Below are 16089 nucleotides of genomic sequence, written 5' to 3' on the forward strand. Positions count from 1 at the left end.
CGCTGTTTAAGTTGCGAACGGTTGGCTGCGTCGGTTGTTTTGCCGTTGGGGCCGTTGCTCCGCGGAGGGCGGCGTGGTAGCGGCTGCCGCCACGCGTAGGCGGGCGCGGCGGCTCTCAGCCTCCCGCGGGTTGTCCCTGGCTTGTTTGGGGCCGCACTCCCGAGGGTTGCGACTGCAGCCGCGGGGACAAAGCGCGGTAGTTCGTGTTTCCTCCTGGCAGCGGCACCTCTGCCGGCTTCCCGGGAGCGACGGGCCCGGCCCGGCTCAGGGGCTGCCCCGGCCTCCTTCCTAGCCGCGGGCTCCTCGGCCCTTCCGCCGGGGCGCCATGAGCGCGACGGATCGCTCTCCAGGGGCCTCTCCTCCCTCCCGAAGGTAGTGTGGGAGCTGCGCCCTGCTCCGCTGATGCCGTAGTTACTCTGCTCCTAACCGCACTCGGGAATCCGGTCCCGCCGCCGAGCTCTGTGTAGTTGACCTCTTTCCTTTCTGTCTGGTAGGCAGGCTTAACATAAGGCTCTACTTTGTCCTGCTTTGTACTTGTTGTTGTTTTGTTTCTTTTGTCCTAATCTCCTTTCTATTTCTACTGTTCTTTGCCTTAGTCATAAAATAGTCAACTTGTGCTTATGTAACTTAAATTTCCTTTTTTGCTGTTATTTATTTTTGCAAGTATATTGTTTAAGGTAGTTTGGGACACAGCTGATGTGGAAGTTGCTGCGTGAAATAGTATTATTATTGTATATACAATACTTTCCTGCAGTGCTAGCAGATAAGAAGCTTGGAGGTGTAAGGTTTTCATGGCTGAAGCACACTGGGGTTCCTGTCTAAGCAGGTCTGATAAGCAGTCTATAAAGATAAGCACTGCCTCTCTGTCACCCGCCAGGTAGTTCTGTGATGCACGTCCTGGCACCAGGAGTCAGGTTGCGGAGTGTGTGTTTGTTTAGTAAAGATCTCCTTAGCTACCTTTAGAAAGCTTCTTTAAGTTCGTTACTGATGGTAACATAAAAGGTGTTTATCTAATCAATGTAAATAACTCAATTTTTTTCCAAAGAGAATCTTGGCTTTTGTGTGCAACGGCACATGCACATTTGGTGTTTGTTTCTGTAGATTAAATATTTGTGTGCAGTAAACATTGTTTATAATGACCATCAGATATGTAATTGTGCATACGTATTTTCAACTTGATTCATGTACTTCCATCTAATAGCATAGCATCAAATTCACAAACTTAGAAGTTTCTGTTTGTGCCTTGCTTTCAATGGTGGCCAAGCTGTGTGGGCAATGTCATGTACGCTGGAAAGGAAAGCATGTAAACTCCTAGACATACACTTAAAAAAAGCTGTGATAGCTGATTTGTTAGGTGACCTGAAACTGTTGTCTCAACAATCTACAGTCATTCTTTATAAAACTTTTGAGTGATGCCCAGCAATAGGACAAGAAGCAACAGGCACAAACTGAAACACAGAAGTTCCATCTGAATACAAGGAAAAACCTCTATTGTGAGTGACAGAGCACTAGAGCAGGTTTTTTGGATAGATTGTGGAGACTCCATCCTTAGAGATGTTCAAAAGCTGTCTGGAAATGGTTCTGTGAAACAAACTCTAGGTGACCCTGCTTGAGTAGGTCTCAGATCTTCTCCAACCTCAACTGTTCTGAGATAAAACATCTTTTCTGTGTTTCATTGTTGCATTGAGCATAAGACAGACGGTGACTCTTTGTCAGAGTTTGTTTTTTCTTGTTTATCTTGCAACGTCTGCTTCTTCCAATTGCCAGACAATTTTTTTTAATCCTCTTTGCTCTTTCCCTTTTTTTCTAGCTCCTTTGCTTTCAAGTTCACCCTCCTCAAGTAATCCAGGAGATTTTTTTTCCATAACTTTTTTTCTTCCCTGCTTTTTCAGCAGTAGGCCCTTTTTTCACAGTGTAGTAAGTCTGCAAACTGTTTTATATCAAAGCTTTTATCTCATAAATGCTGTGATTTCCGGTTAATACTTTGAGCCCAGACATACTATCTTGTGTTTAGAATTTACATTAAATAGATCTCTGTATTCTAATATTTTTAACTGATTTTTAAAAATTGTTATATTTTTACATGTCATTAGAAAATGTATTTGTCCAAGTTGGCAATTCCTCATTTCTTTCCTAGATATGCTAGATCCCCATCCCCAAGTCAGGGGGACTTTACTCCTCTTCCCTCAATCAATGAGCGCCTTGTCTTCCTCCGCCCTTCCCGGGAGCTGTTGGAATACTATCGCAAGAAGATTGCTGAATTTGATGAAGAACATGAAGATTTGATAAAAAGGCTGGAGAGATACAAAGAAACATATGATGAGCAGGTTAGGAAAGGAGTATTTGAGTGGTCATAGACTATATATGATTGCATAAACTTCATTGTCTGGTAAAGAATTAATATTGAATTTTTCAAGTAACATGGTAGATCCAAGCTAAGAAGAAATAGCTAAATCTTAGGTTTTAGTTGTGAATTATAGTTGTCTTTGTCATAAAGGCAAAGGGAAGTGCCTGATTATAGGATATGCTTCCATTTTTAAATTAGTGTAGTTGGGCTATATCTTTATACTAGGTTGTTTGTTGTTTATACTGAAATCTGAATTTAAATGTCAGACTTCTCCCTTATGTCTCACAGTGGAGAATGAGTGCTCTATTGGCCAAATTTAATAAACTTTTAGAGGTAGTTATAATTTGCATTTATTGCAATGGAATCTATGAATTTGGCCATATGCTGTTAAGCAGTAGTACTACACAGCAAGTAAGTGCAAAACAAAAAGTCCAAAACCTGAAAATCCTTACATTTTAAGAGGAAAATCTTAGTGTTTGCCTTCTTACATGCCTTACAGCTTCTGTTTAGCAGTCCTCTTTGCAATTGTGAATGACTCCGGAGAAAGAATATTTTAAAATTTTATTTATTTATTTTTGTGCCTCCTCAAGTACTTAGCATCTCTGAAGGAACCTGAAAGCCCTTAGTGTATTCAAGGCTTCCAAATGTTTTCACTGAATATTTGAGAAAAGAGGAGATGACTTCCCAAATAGTGCCTTTTGTCCTATTTGAATGCTCTTTTGAGGGCTGTGTTAGTTTTCCTGAACAGGGAGAAAACCATTAATGAAACTTCATAACTAGCATCATCAGCCAAATCTTACTACTGTGCCTTGCCAATGTATTAATATGTTATTCCATGCTTTTTTTTAGACTAAATGCTATCATAGGAGCTTTGCTAGATTTTTTTTGTTTAAGTCGGACTCCATGTACCTGTACCCTGCTGACTGATTATGCAGTGCAATGAATGGAAACTAGAGGCCCTATCATAAGTTACTCTATTTGATTGATACTGTATAGTTATAGTAGAAGCTCAATGCGCTGAGCTTCCTGTTAAAACTTTTTAAATAATTTTCCAATACTGCCCTTGTCTGATCTCTTTCTTTTTTTTTCTTTTTTTTTTTGTGGAAGTATAAAATAATGCACTTGAACTGGCAGTTGTTATAAAACTGATTATAGGCTCAGGATCTTCCTTGGCACATGCAGTCTGTTTGCTGTTGTTGCCTTGATGCTTTTTGTCACTTCAGTTGCTCCATTCTCTCTACATAGCACAAATTGCAGTGGGAAATACGTCAGCGAGAAGAAGAGATTGTGGAGTTGCAAAAGGCTTTGAGTGACATGCAAGTCTACCTCTTCCAGGAGAGGGAACATGTCCTTCGTCTTTACTCAGAGAATGACCGGCTGAAAATCAGGTGTGGTGTCTAGATGGTGGGCTGTGACATTGGCACTAGCTGAGTTACATGTGCTGTATTCTAGTTTTCCACAGACAGCTGGAGTCTTCAGGGAAGCAGTTACGCTGCATCTAATGCAGTTGGCTCCTATGAAATCATACCCATCTTTGATCTGGAATACAATCTGTTGGGCTGCCAAATATATTTCCACTTATTATTCCTCCCATTCCAGTGATAGAAAAGAGAGCAGAAGTCTAGCTGATGTGGAGAATATGTCTTCCTGTACTGGACTAGCTGCCAGTGCTTCCCAGGGTTTTCCCAACCTGTTTTGAAACATTTGTTGGTGATAATTCCAGACTCTTTGTTAGTTTCAAGAACTTGTGTCAAAATGTTTGTTGGTGTGCTTTGGTGTCTCAAGAGGGTGACTAAAATCTGACACAGCCCTTACTCTAGCCTTCTTTAAAAACAATGGACACTTGTAATCTGTTGAACAAAATATCTGCAAAGATTAAGTAGTTCATAATTTTGCTGGAATGTGAATTATTTGTATCAGCCTAAGTGGCATGTTTGAAAAGAGGGAAGTGCCAGCATAATGGATATAGTTCTCATTGTATAGGCAATATCAGTAGCATTTTTGGGGGTTGTTTTTGATAGTTTGGAAAAACTTGTGTATCTTATCAGGCAAACTAAAAGGACAGTGTATCACAGTGTCTTGAAGTATTTTGAAATAGCAATGTTCTGATCCCTTTCTATGAATTCCAGAGAATTGGAAGATCGAAAAAAAATTCAACATCTTCTGGCTTTAGTGGGAACAGAGAAGGGAGAAGTTACATATTTTCACAAGGAACCTCCACATAAGGTAAGATCACTGGGTAGTTTTCTTAGAGCTGTTCTTTGTGTTTTGCATCTGAATGCAAATTCAGATCCATACTCTGAAGGCTGACCATGGAGTAGATGAGGCCCACAATTAAAAACAAAAATTAAAAAATAATAAATGAGTGCAAAGCAGGAGGGATTTGTAGTGACATTAGTCTTTGGTGTAGCTGCTGACAAAAGTAAGAATAACTGCAGATCAGTCCTGTTAGCATCCGGTTTCCCATACTGCCAGAGCATATCCACAAATCACCTATTTAAATGTGATGCAGGAGTTTGGAGCCCTGTAGCAAGTGATCATTGAGAAGCTAGAGAGAAGGAAAAAAGGAGGTGGAAAAAATCAGAGAAGAGTGTTTCAAGATCAGCTTTGAGTACCACCCTAAACCAATAGCTGGGACCTCAGTAAAGAGTAAAGTAGTGCTGAGGTTTCCTGGGCAAGAGACTACAGAAGAGTCATCCGCTCTAGAACAACTGGACACCATTGTTGAGGTGTACCTCAAACAATTGCCAAGTGGCAGTATATGAAGAGCAATGTAGTTTGACCCATTTGTCAAGAAAGCAATGACTTGATTTAGGTATATAAGAGTATGATGAAATGTGTGGGTTTTTTTCCATGGCATAAGGTAAAAAACAAAGATCAAAATCTGCTCTATTCTTTTCTTTCCATGGTTGCTGTGCACTGTCCAAGTGGTATAAAAATCTGACAAGCTCTGAAATTCCCTGATGTAGGGTAGCTCTCAAATTAGATCAGCTGTGTAGTATCAGCTTAGAGATAAGGGTTGGAGTATAACCAAAAGTGTGAAAAGTTATTAGCTATTTGGTGTTGCCATTAAAACTGCAGCTGTGCTCTTGGGCATTATAACGTGTTCCTTCATAACCTCCTGGTTTTTGGGATTAAGTGGATTTTGCTTCAGCAGTTCTAATTCAACAACTGTATCAGTTATCTTTTATCCTGAATTTACTCAGCAGCTTTAGTGAATATACTGATAAATCAACCTTTCGTGCCTCTCTTACTAATGCAAGGAGGAGGGTGAAGAAAGGAAACAGCATAATCTTCATTACCTTCTCTCTTCTCCTTTCTGCCTCCAGAATGCACTATATCCTGCTGAGGACTCCCCCCCCCCCCCAATGAAGCCAGCAGGGGCAGAATTCATTCCCAGTTTCTTGGGGGAGGGGGGAGGAGGAATAGACACAAATGACAAAATTTGGCTGTTGCAAAGGGAAGTTTGTTTGGGGTTTTTTTGTTTTTTTTGTTTTTTTCCCTCAACACTGACATTACTTTTGTGAATGTCTGTCTTGTATTGTAGCAGCAGTAAGGTAATACTGGTCTTTCAGATCTTTCATTTTACTTTTTAAATTTTATTCTTCACCACTACAACTTTGAAGAAGTGCGGATGTTCAGCTGAGATATCTAATCTGTTTCTATAGGTCACTGTTCTGCAAAGGCCAGCTAAATCCAGGGATCCACATGAACGAAATGGTATTTCTAGAACAGGTACCAAACCAAACTGATCCAACAGCAGCTCAGCTATCAATACGTGTTTCTCTGGGTTCTATATCCCCAAATTCTTTACTGTGAAGACATCCAGTTTCTCCATTAAATTGTTTAGATGCATCCATGTATACATCTGTATGCATAAAGTACTCCTTGCTTCCTTTCAAAGCCTCTTACAGTAACATGAGCTGGCTCTCATGTTTCTGATTTGCTTGACTAATGAAGAGGTGACCAAGTACTGAACTGCACAGCCATCCTAACCCATATCCATTTCAAGAGGTGGCGTTCTACCTACTTTTAGTGTAGACAGTAGTTTGGGTCTCCACACCTACTTACTAATTTTGTTGTGAGAGCTTTGATATTTTAAGAACTGCCTTTTCCAAGCTAACTCAAATTGGCTGATGGACTCTTCAAAGCTCATTGAGGGGTTGATCAATAGGCACATAACACAGGCATAATTTCCTTAAATTGTTTTAAAAGTTTACTTTATATGCCAGGAAGATTAGGAGGGTACCTAGGCACTGCAGCATGAGGTAAAGGTACACATCACTGTAAGTTCTGAAACATTTTTCATCCAGTTAGCCCTCAAGTCCTTGTGACTGTAGCAGTTGCAGGATTCCTTTTCTTATAGGCCAGCAATACAGTATTTCCTGCTGAGAAAGTACTGCAGATCGGAGAACATTCTTCCATTTCTAATGTAGATTTTTGCAATAGGCATCAAGAGGAGCACTTCAAAATCAGCAACAAAAGCAGAGAAACCAGAAAGTCCTGAGAGATATCAGAGGGACAATCAAACACTCTTACTTCAGGTAAAAACATTTGCTAATTAAAGGGTATAATTCTTGGCCATCCAGGCAATTGATAAACATGCTATCTGTTTAAAATCAGTATGTCTGCATCTCTATCATCCCAATGTCTTGTTATGTCTCTCTTTGTTTAGCTGTTCTTTGCTGTGAACTTAGATTTAAGAACTTAAGCCTGAACCTGGAAGCTTTATATAAGCAGATGTGTTCCAGTAAAGCCAACTAGAATATTATGCCTTTAAATGTAGACTTTGTTGTTGATAACTTAATTTCATTGCTGTGGCACTCAATTTACACCAGACTTTCAGAAAAACTGAAGGACTGGATATGTTGTGGAAGTCTCTCAGAAAAGTATCAGAGATGAAGTTGTGTTGCCCCCAGTATGATGCACTGGTACAGTGAACTGTTCCCTTTGCTAGATCTAAGAGAATGACAGCAGATGCACAAAATCATGAATTGGGGAAGATACCAGAAGTCATATGTAAAGCATGAGGAAGGATGAATCAAGAAAATAAATTAATGATGAAATGATGAAATTTGTGGAATCAATAAAGATTCCCCCCCCCCTTTTTTTTTTTTAAGACACTGGTCAGTTAATTGTCATAATAACATCTATTGTGAAGCAAAAACATTGTGAAAGGTATTATAGAAAATAAACAGTCTAAAATCACACCAAGTGGTTTTAGATAATGTGCATCTGGCTATGTGAAAACAACAAACACTTCTCAATTATTAGTTTCAGTATTTGGTCCCCTGATGATGTGCCTTAGATAAACGTTCTTTGCATCTCTTGTTCATTATCATGTTCTGAATTCATGGTTTGTTCTGGTTCTGTAGTCTTCCTTCCAGAGTGAGGTATATAGACTTGCTGCCTTCCTAGAATTCGGATTCATTATCATTATTTTATTGGAAGGTCACATCTTAAGGACAGAAGTCAGTTCCACAGAATTTGTTGCATCCTGTGTACAACTTAAATCTTTTCAATATCTTGCATCTGTTGTTCTTGATTATAGATAACCTTGTCTTGCCTATAGCATGATTTCTGTTGAAAAATGTTATTAAAAATATTTAACATTAACATAAAATCAGAAATTAAAACTCTCCTAAAGCATTATGAGTTAACAGTCTTTTTGACTTAAATCCTGGAATTAAAAAGGGACTTGACAGGATTAGGACACTGTAGGAGCTTATTCTGCAACTTTGCACACCTATCCAGGTGGAGGCCCTGCAAGCTCAGATGGAAGAACAGACACGATTGTCCAAGGAACAGCTTGAGGCACTATTAGAGGACAGACGGATTCATATGGAGGAAGTCAAGGTTCAGCATCAGAGGGACCAGGACAAGATTAAAAATATAACAGATAAGTGAGTACAAGAGAATTACCATGATTTAATAATGAGATGGGCAGAGGGGAAATGATTTAAAAATCAGTCTTCTGGTTTTCATTGTTTGCTGCAGTAGGTAGAAAAGCAAATTATGCAGCCAGCTGCTGGGTATATGGAGGGAGATGGATGGAGTAATCTGCATATCACAAATCCTGTTTCACCTTGGAAGAATATCCCTTCTGACATCAGATGAGGAAAAGCTAAATATAGTAGGAGAGCACCTATCTTTCTCTACTTCTTCCAACTTGCAATGATAACTGAAGAAATTAAAGCAGCAACTAGGACAGAAGTGAGTTGACTCAATAGGGATGTCTTTTTACAGGCTTCATAAGACCCAAAATCTTTTGTATGAGAGTACTCGAGACTTTCTCCAATTGAAGTTTGATACCCGAGCCAATGAGAAAGCATGGATGGCAGAGAAGGACAGTCTGTTGAGGAAACTTGACAAAGGCCCAGATCAGCTCATCAGCAAGACGATAGAAAGAGAGAAAAAGCAGAGAGATGTCAAGAAGATTCTTCAGGAAGATTATGAAGTTTGGAAATTCCATAGTGGAGAAATAAAGGTAATTCAGTCCTAGGAAGAGGCTGTCTAATAGTCCTTGACTAGAAACTTGCAAGCGTCTGGATCTTGCCTAGATAGATAGTGATAGTTGTCTCAAAGCTGGACTGGGCTTGCTGCAGGTTACATTGTTGCCGGTGCTAAGGTAAAAACCTGCAACAAAATCCTCTTGCTTTCAAATTTCAGATAAAATGTTAAGTAATTTGGTAATGCCTAGAGCAAATAAACTGAGTTTTGCAGGCTAAGTACCTGGCTGACAGTTGTTAACCTGCTTGTTGCCTGTGCTGCCTTTTGTATAAAATCTGTCAGATTTAGAATGCAATGCCTACATCTTTGCTGTTGTCAGGGTGAACAAAATCCTTTCAATTACTATGTCCCTTATAGCTCTTCTGCAGTAGCTAGGATTTTTTCATCCTCTACTAACATGCTTCCAGAGAGAAGTTTGGAGACCTGAGGTGGGTAAACAGGAAGAGCTGTCATGCAGAACTGACTCTCTGATTAAAAGGCTTTGGTAATTGAAGTGGTTTTAGATACTTTTGGGGGTGGGGGTCCCTACCTAGTTATTTCATTAATTCTAACTCCATTTTTTTTTATTTGTGAGCCATGCTGTCAGACTACTATAGCAATTGTTCTGTTTCGTGTTAGTTCTTTCAGAAGAGGGGAAATTTTGTGAGCGTTGGCTGTTGAGTTAATTCTTGCATTTATTCCTGTGCCCTAGTCGCTGCAAGAGCAACTAATGCAGGAACAGCGCCTATCAAACATGTACCGAGAGCAGTGTGTCACCTTAGAAGGTGATCTGGCTAGAATTCGTGAGGAGGGAGATGTTGGCAGAGAGCTCTTTAAGGTAATTATTTTCTAGTCATTTACTGCTAGCTATCTTTACATTTCTGGATTGGTCATTTGAACCACTTCATGTTTTGTTTTTAAGTTTGCATCTTCCTCTATTCTGTGTAAACCACATTGAATTTTCCTATCCATAGGAACGCTCAGAAAAGATGGGAAAGCGCTTGCAGCTGATGACTCGGCGATATGAAGCCTTGGAAAAACGTCGTAATATGGAAGTAGAAGGTTTCAAGAATGACATCAAGCAGCTTCGGCAGAGGCTGAAGGATGTGGAGAAGCAGCTCTTCAAGGTAATAGATAACTGCTAAGACTGATGTGGGGCTCACCCTATAGAGGTGTATTCTCAGTATTAAATGGAGTGTTTCTCTAGGATCTGAGTTGTTAGGAAAATTGTACTTTCCTAAGTATTCCTTTAGATATTTGATAAAACTTGCCCTGTTTTATGTATATTTATGAAGCAAAAAATACTTGCCATTGTTAATCAAGGATCAAGTGGGTCCAGAAACTGTTCTGATCGTACAGTAGTTGATGTAGCTACACCCCTGAGAGGTTTCACCTGACACCTTGAGCTAATGTAACTTTCTTCAACTTGCAAGGTGGTTAAATACTTCATTACTGAAGTACATCTGGCAAAGAATGTAGTGAGTTTTTTTCTGGGAGCCGCATAGAACAGTGACTTGATTACTATGTAAACCTCACTTGAACTCTGAAAAAAATCATTGCAGAAACCAAAGGCTGGAAGTAGAATCTGTGTAACTTTGAAATAAGATGTGGTTTCCACACATGCAGGTAAACATCAGAACAGGAAAGGAAGCCCAAGCCTTGATGTTCCCTGGAGTTAATAATGTGATATTTAAGATATGCCTGAGAGGATCATCTAGGCATAGCTTTTGTCCAACTCTCTCCCTGCTATTTCAGGAGTCTAGCTGGCAGTGCCACTGAAACCTCCTGTGTTCTGTGATTCTGACACAGTTGTTTCCATAGACTAAAGCATTTTTCTCACTAAAGGTTTGGATTTTTTTTAATGTGGTATGAGAATAGAAACAAAATTGCCTACAATATTTCTACCATAGACTTGTATGATATGAAGGGAAGTTCAAGCTTTAAAATATCAGGAGTTAATGTACACAAGTTTTTCTGACTTTTCATGGATTAATTAGAACTTTGCACAAAAATGTGTATGGGTGAACTAAAGAATTACTGTTTTCTGGGGTAATATAAAGTTATTTAGATTACTGCAGATTTCCTCATCTCTAATAAAATATGCAAAGATGATGTTTAATCTAATCCTGAAAAGGTTTTGTTACTGTATGTAAGCTCTTAGTTGTATTCTTTTAATTTCTTCCCACATTTAACCACAAGAGGGCAGAGGAATAAATCATTAGAAATCTCCAGCATGATCTTTAAATCAGTCTCATCATTTGAGGTCAAAATGATGATAGATGACTAAATTTCCTGAATTGCATATTAAAATCTTCGACCAAGAATTATATTATAACAATGAGATACTCCAGTTGAGAGAAAAGAGGGCTTTAGGAGCAGCTTCCAAAGCTCTTCCCTGCAAGGCTCTTCCCTGTTGGGGATGGCATGGCATGCAATCCATTTCCAGAGTGGCAAGAAATACTACCCTTAGCAGGCCCTGTTAGCATGCTGCTAGGAATATCTAGCAGTTTCTGGCTCAGCACAGCATTACTATTAGCAGTAATTACTGTGGCATGGTCTGAAACCAGGAATTACATTTGGACAACTTTTGAATCTTGTGCAGTTCAAAAGGCAGCAGGTTGGCCGCAGCAGTTAGCAAGGGCAAGTTCTTGCTGTTCCAAAAAGCTGCCATGACTTCTAGTAGTAAAAGACAACAAAAAAACATACAAAGAGAAACTTAGAGAAATACCTAAGTTGTTAAACACCTTAACTTGCCTCCTTTGGATCTCTCTCAACAATTCAGGCAGTAAAAATGAGCTAGTAGTTCTGGGTGAGCTTTGGTTTGTTCTTATGCAAGTTTCTTCTCCTATGCCATAACCCCTTGATGTATCAAAGCCTTTGTTCTTTATTTTTTGTTCTGGAATATCTTTCTATTGGTGATACACCTAGTGACATTAGTTATAGCATCCTCTCAGCTAGCTACCAAGAAATTGGAGTCCTGTGCCTTGTATCCTCATTGTAATACTTTCCAAATCATTTTATGTACTATTTTTAATCATCTTTTTCTCTTATTTTCTCCAGGTGACTCTAAATATTGGACCAGACCAAGATCTTGCAATTCTGCATGAGGTCCGCCAAGGAAACAGACGAACCCATAAAATCCAAGGAGAATTGAAAATGTTAAAAGCAAAAATTTATACTTTAGAGAATGAACTACGGGTCTGCTAATGCTGAGGTATTAGCCAGTATCCTGTTTATCAGGAACAGGACCATTGCTAGGCAGGAATAGTCATCTTCAAGAGCAGCTCTTGCCTGTCTGCTTCCTGGCATCCAGTGACGGAAGGCTTGAGGAAATCTGCAGTGAATGTCATGATATCATATACCAGCCATTCCTAACATGTCCAACTATATTGCTGTTTCAGCTGAGAGATAAGTGATGATTAGTCATGTACTTTGTTGGTCTTATTAGGGTTTTGCTTAGAACTTCTACTTACCTTTCTATCTGTGGTAGGGGGCACTGCATGCCCCCTTCAGCTTTATTTGGAGCATAGTACAAACCACATGTGGAATTAATAATCATGAAAGAATCTAATTTTCAAGATCTGAATTGCTTGTCTGAGGTTTCTATATGTGGACAAGCAGCTTTTAAAGTGATTGAAATGATTGTGGTGCCTAGGCATTTGGAGTATAACTGGAAATTTTCTTTAGAAAAATCTTAAATAGAAAGTCAGTACTACATTTGAGTCCCATCTAACCTTGACAGTATAGCTGTTCTAAAATGGCTTCTCTTTCCTTGATTCCAACCTAACTGGGACAAACCCTGACTGATTTAATATGGTGGTTAAAGATAATCTATAATAGAACTCATGTGAGAACCAGCAATGTCATCTCCATTGATTTTTGATTGTTTTAGTAGGGGTAAAAAAAAATACTATCTCTTCAGTCATCTTCCCCTCCCTTTTCACTCAGGTTATCTTAAGGCATAGGAGCTCATAATAAAAGGCAGCTACTATCCTCCTCAACAGTAGTAGTATCTGCCTTTGCTTTAAACAATATGATAGTTACCTACCAACGCTAATTGTCAGCTTTTGCTGCTGTTACTCAACAGTAACAGGGACTAGAGTGAAGGAGCATGCTTCTACATAGTCTCTGGTTATATGACTATCTCCACACCAGACATCAGAATATTGCAAGTCTAGAAACCTTTGAGAGCATTAAAAAGCAATAGAACATGGCTTCAGCCCTCTCTATTGTTGCAGGGTATTCAACCTTTTACTGTATTGTCAGCAAATGTTATCTACCTTGTAGACTGAGAGCAGATCTGTATTGGTGCCTTAAGGTTTCTTACCATAGCTTTACCCTGTTAAATATGACAGAAGCAGAACAATGCCTTTCTGAAATATACATGTGTAGGTTCCAGAACTTCCTTCCCATTTGAAAAGTAATCAGGAGTGTGTTAAAGCAGGCGGTTTCTCTTGGATTTAGTAGTGGCCATGGAGAGCCTTATTCAGAGTTCGGGAGAGGCAGAGAGGCGAAAAAAAGATTTGGAAAAACAATTGTTTTCTACAGTACCAGCTGAAGCAATGGAGTGTTAATTCTTCTAAAATTCAAGGTCTACTTCATTTGTGTATCTTTGCAAAAGGCTTGCTGGCCCTTACAGTCTTCTAATGTGGCTTCAGCTGGGCATATGCACGAAGCCAAACACTTCACAAGCAGAGACTTTAGTGTGGGTGGCTGACCACTTGTGTGTGGGGATGCTCAAGTGCTTATTGCAGTCTCTAAATTCTACAAGTTACAAGAGACAGATTTAAAATCTGTAGTTGCTGATCTGTTTAGCTTAAAATGCTGAACTAGTCCAAAAGTTGATTCATGAATAGTTCATGTGCCCATGCAATGTGGACAAGCTGAGGAAAGTTATACTCTGAATAACAGCAGTACAGTTTTGCTATTTCCTTGTTGATTAGCACTTTATCAAATAAGCTCCCTCTAGCTAGCCACCTTTGTGGAATAATATGCTGCTAGTTTGAAGATGGGATATCAAAAATATTACCACCACTCCTGAAAGGCTACTTCTGAAAAATTATCACATAATGGAAGTATTAGATGCTGATTTTTTGTAGAATCCATCTACTACAGTTAACAGGAAGCTAGCAAATTGGTCTCTTGAAACTACTGTAGAAATTGGTTTGTCTGTTTTCAATTCCTCCAAGCTAAAGAGTAGCCTGAGAAAGTAACTTGTTCTTACCTGAAAGTCAAAAAATGTGTGTGAATAGTCTGTAGGCTTGGATGTTTAGGACTGTAAGTTTGGGACAGATATTGGCGAAACAAGGGTATAAATGTTTGTTTCCTGTCTTTGTTACCAATATTACTTATTGCTTGAAAGACTTAAGAGTGTAAATGGGCAGCATTCCTACTATATCTGCTGGTGCATCAAAATCAAAGTACAACTTGAACTTTATTTTTGGTTTGTTACTAGGCTGTGAACCCTTCCTGTGGGTGGGAGGGGAGAGGGGAAATTACACTAGTACTGATTTGTAAGTACATTTTATTTGGAAGCTTGAATAGTCTGTCCAAGGGCAATAAGTGCGAAGTACTGTACATGAATTTGTTTGTGACATCTTCATGTGACCATGTAAAATGTTGCTTTCATGTTGTTGCCAAAACAAATGGGGACCTTCAGGCCATAAGTTGCTTTAAATAACCAAGTTCTCACTACTAGACAGTTACCCTCTAATATCTGTCAGTGAAGAACTGACTCTTCTAAAGGGTTTCCCTGAAAAAAAGGGTCAAAGGCCCACATTAGTCCAAACTTACTTCCATGGTTTTGGAGTTGAATATAAAATAGTTCTCCTTTTCTTTTCTCTGAGAGAAAGAGAGCATGTACTCCAAAGATTCACTATCTTTTTTTTTTTTTTTTTTTTTCCTAATTTACCAGTTAGCAATGTGTAACTTATGTAACCTGGCATTAAGTTGTATTAAAGTGATATATGTAGGGCAAGGAATTTGCACTGTATCTCCAAAATGGCTGACCCTTAGAATGGGGAGACTGACAGGGATTAGAGGTCACAAATGGGCAAACATTTTTGTTGTGAAACTGGATGCCAAAATGTTTCTTGTGTAAATAAGGGAAAGTGTGCTGGAGGTGAAATTCTCTCATATATTCAATTCATGAGATCAGGATAGAGTGTATACGTTACAAAAGTTGAAATACTGAACAAGGCAGAACCACAGATGATTGAACAGAGGAGGAAGACTAAGAATTCAAGTTGTATTAAATTAAGACTGATTTTCCTTCAAGGTATTCATATATTAAAAGCACCTTAATCCCAACAGAGAATGGTTGAGGAAAACCTGATTGCCTGAAGGTGTAATTAAACACTGTATCTAGAAAATAAAGTATACCTTTTTAACAGGATTTAAGATTTTATATATATAAATATATATATATAATATTATATATTATATAATATTATATATTCACTGTAACAAACTGGTTCTGGAGGTGACAAGTTCTCCATCTTCAAACCAAAAATGATTGCATTTCTGGAAAAGTTAACTTATTTTATTAAGTTATTGGGTCTAACATAAACTCATGAAATGTCATTACATGTGAAATGCATGATATATCATTTAATGGTCCTTTCTGGCTCTAAATCTATTTTTTTATAGGCAATACTGATAAGATTTTTTTTTTAGCACTCATGTACTTGCTTTAATTATAAGCATGTATGCTGTATCAGCTCACTCTTCACAGCAAGGTTACACAAGGTCAAAAAAACTCTTTCTATGCCAGAACTTGCAGTAACTTTCAGTTTATTCTGTGACTGTATTTAGACAGGTAAATTAACTAACTTCAATTCTGACAGCTGTCAGAATAGTTCAATAGTAATACATACTTGTATGCAATAGTTGTACTTGACAATTGTTTACATTAATAGTATTTCTTCAGAAACATTTTAGTAGTATAATGGATTCTCTACAGGTGGCCTCATATTCTGGAATTGTAATATCTCTGTATGTAGGCTAGGAAGTAATCTTCAGACACTTCTGAGAATTGTAGGAGCAATATTCTGGTTCTCTTCATGTTCTCGGGTCTGCTCATATAGCATTCAGATTTTTAATTGCAGCATGTGAACACATTTAATTCTGCTACACCACAACGCATTTGTGCCTATTCAGTCAAAATCCTCACTATTCATGGGAACAAATGTGACATCTTTAAGTGGCATAATAGCTTATTTCTATAAAAAAGGGGTACTTCAAGATACTTTTTT

At 38.6% G+C, this 16089-nt stretch overlaps 1 protein-coding gene across 1 annotated transcript; it reads left to right on the top strand.

Annotated features, from left to right (window-relative positions):
- The first annotated feature begins 325 nt into the window (after window positions 1–325).
- CCDC77 (coiled-coil domain containing 77) lies at window positions 326–15221 on the top strand. The gene is made up of 12 exons (XM_062567239.1): window positions 326–372; window positions 1811–1840; window positions 2138–2327; window positions 3593–3735; window positions 4477–4573; window positions 6016–6082; window positions 6797–6891; window positions 8102–8250; window positions 8594–8834; window positions 9549–9674; window positions 9811–9963; window positions 11897–15221. The coding sequence occupies exons 1-12, from the start codon at window positions 326–328 to the stop codon at window positions 12041–12043; spliced, it is 1485 nt and encodes a 494-aa protein (XP_062423223.1). The 3' UTR covers window positions 12044–15221.
- The last annotated feature ends 868 nt before the right edge of the window (window positions 15222–16089 follow it).

Source organism: Rhea pennata, chromosome 1 (genome assembly GCF_028389875.1).
Source record: "Rhea pennata isolate bPtePen1 chromosome 1, bPtePen1.pri, whole genome shotgun sequence".
Lineage (NCBI taxonomy): Eukaryota > Metazoa > Chordata > Aves > Rheiformes > Rheidae > Rhea > Rhea pennata.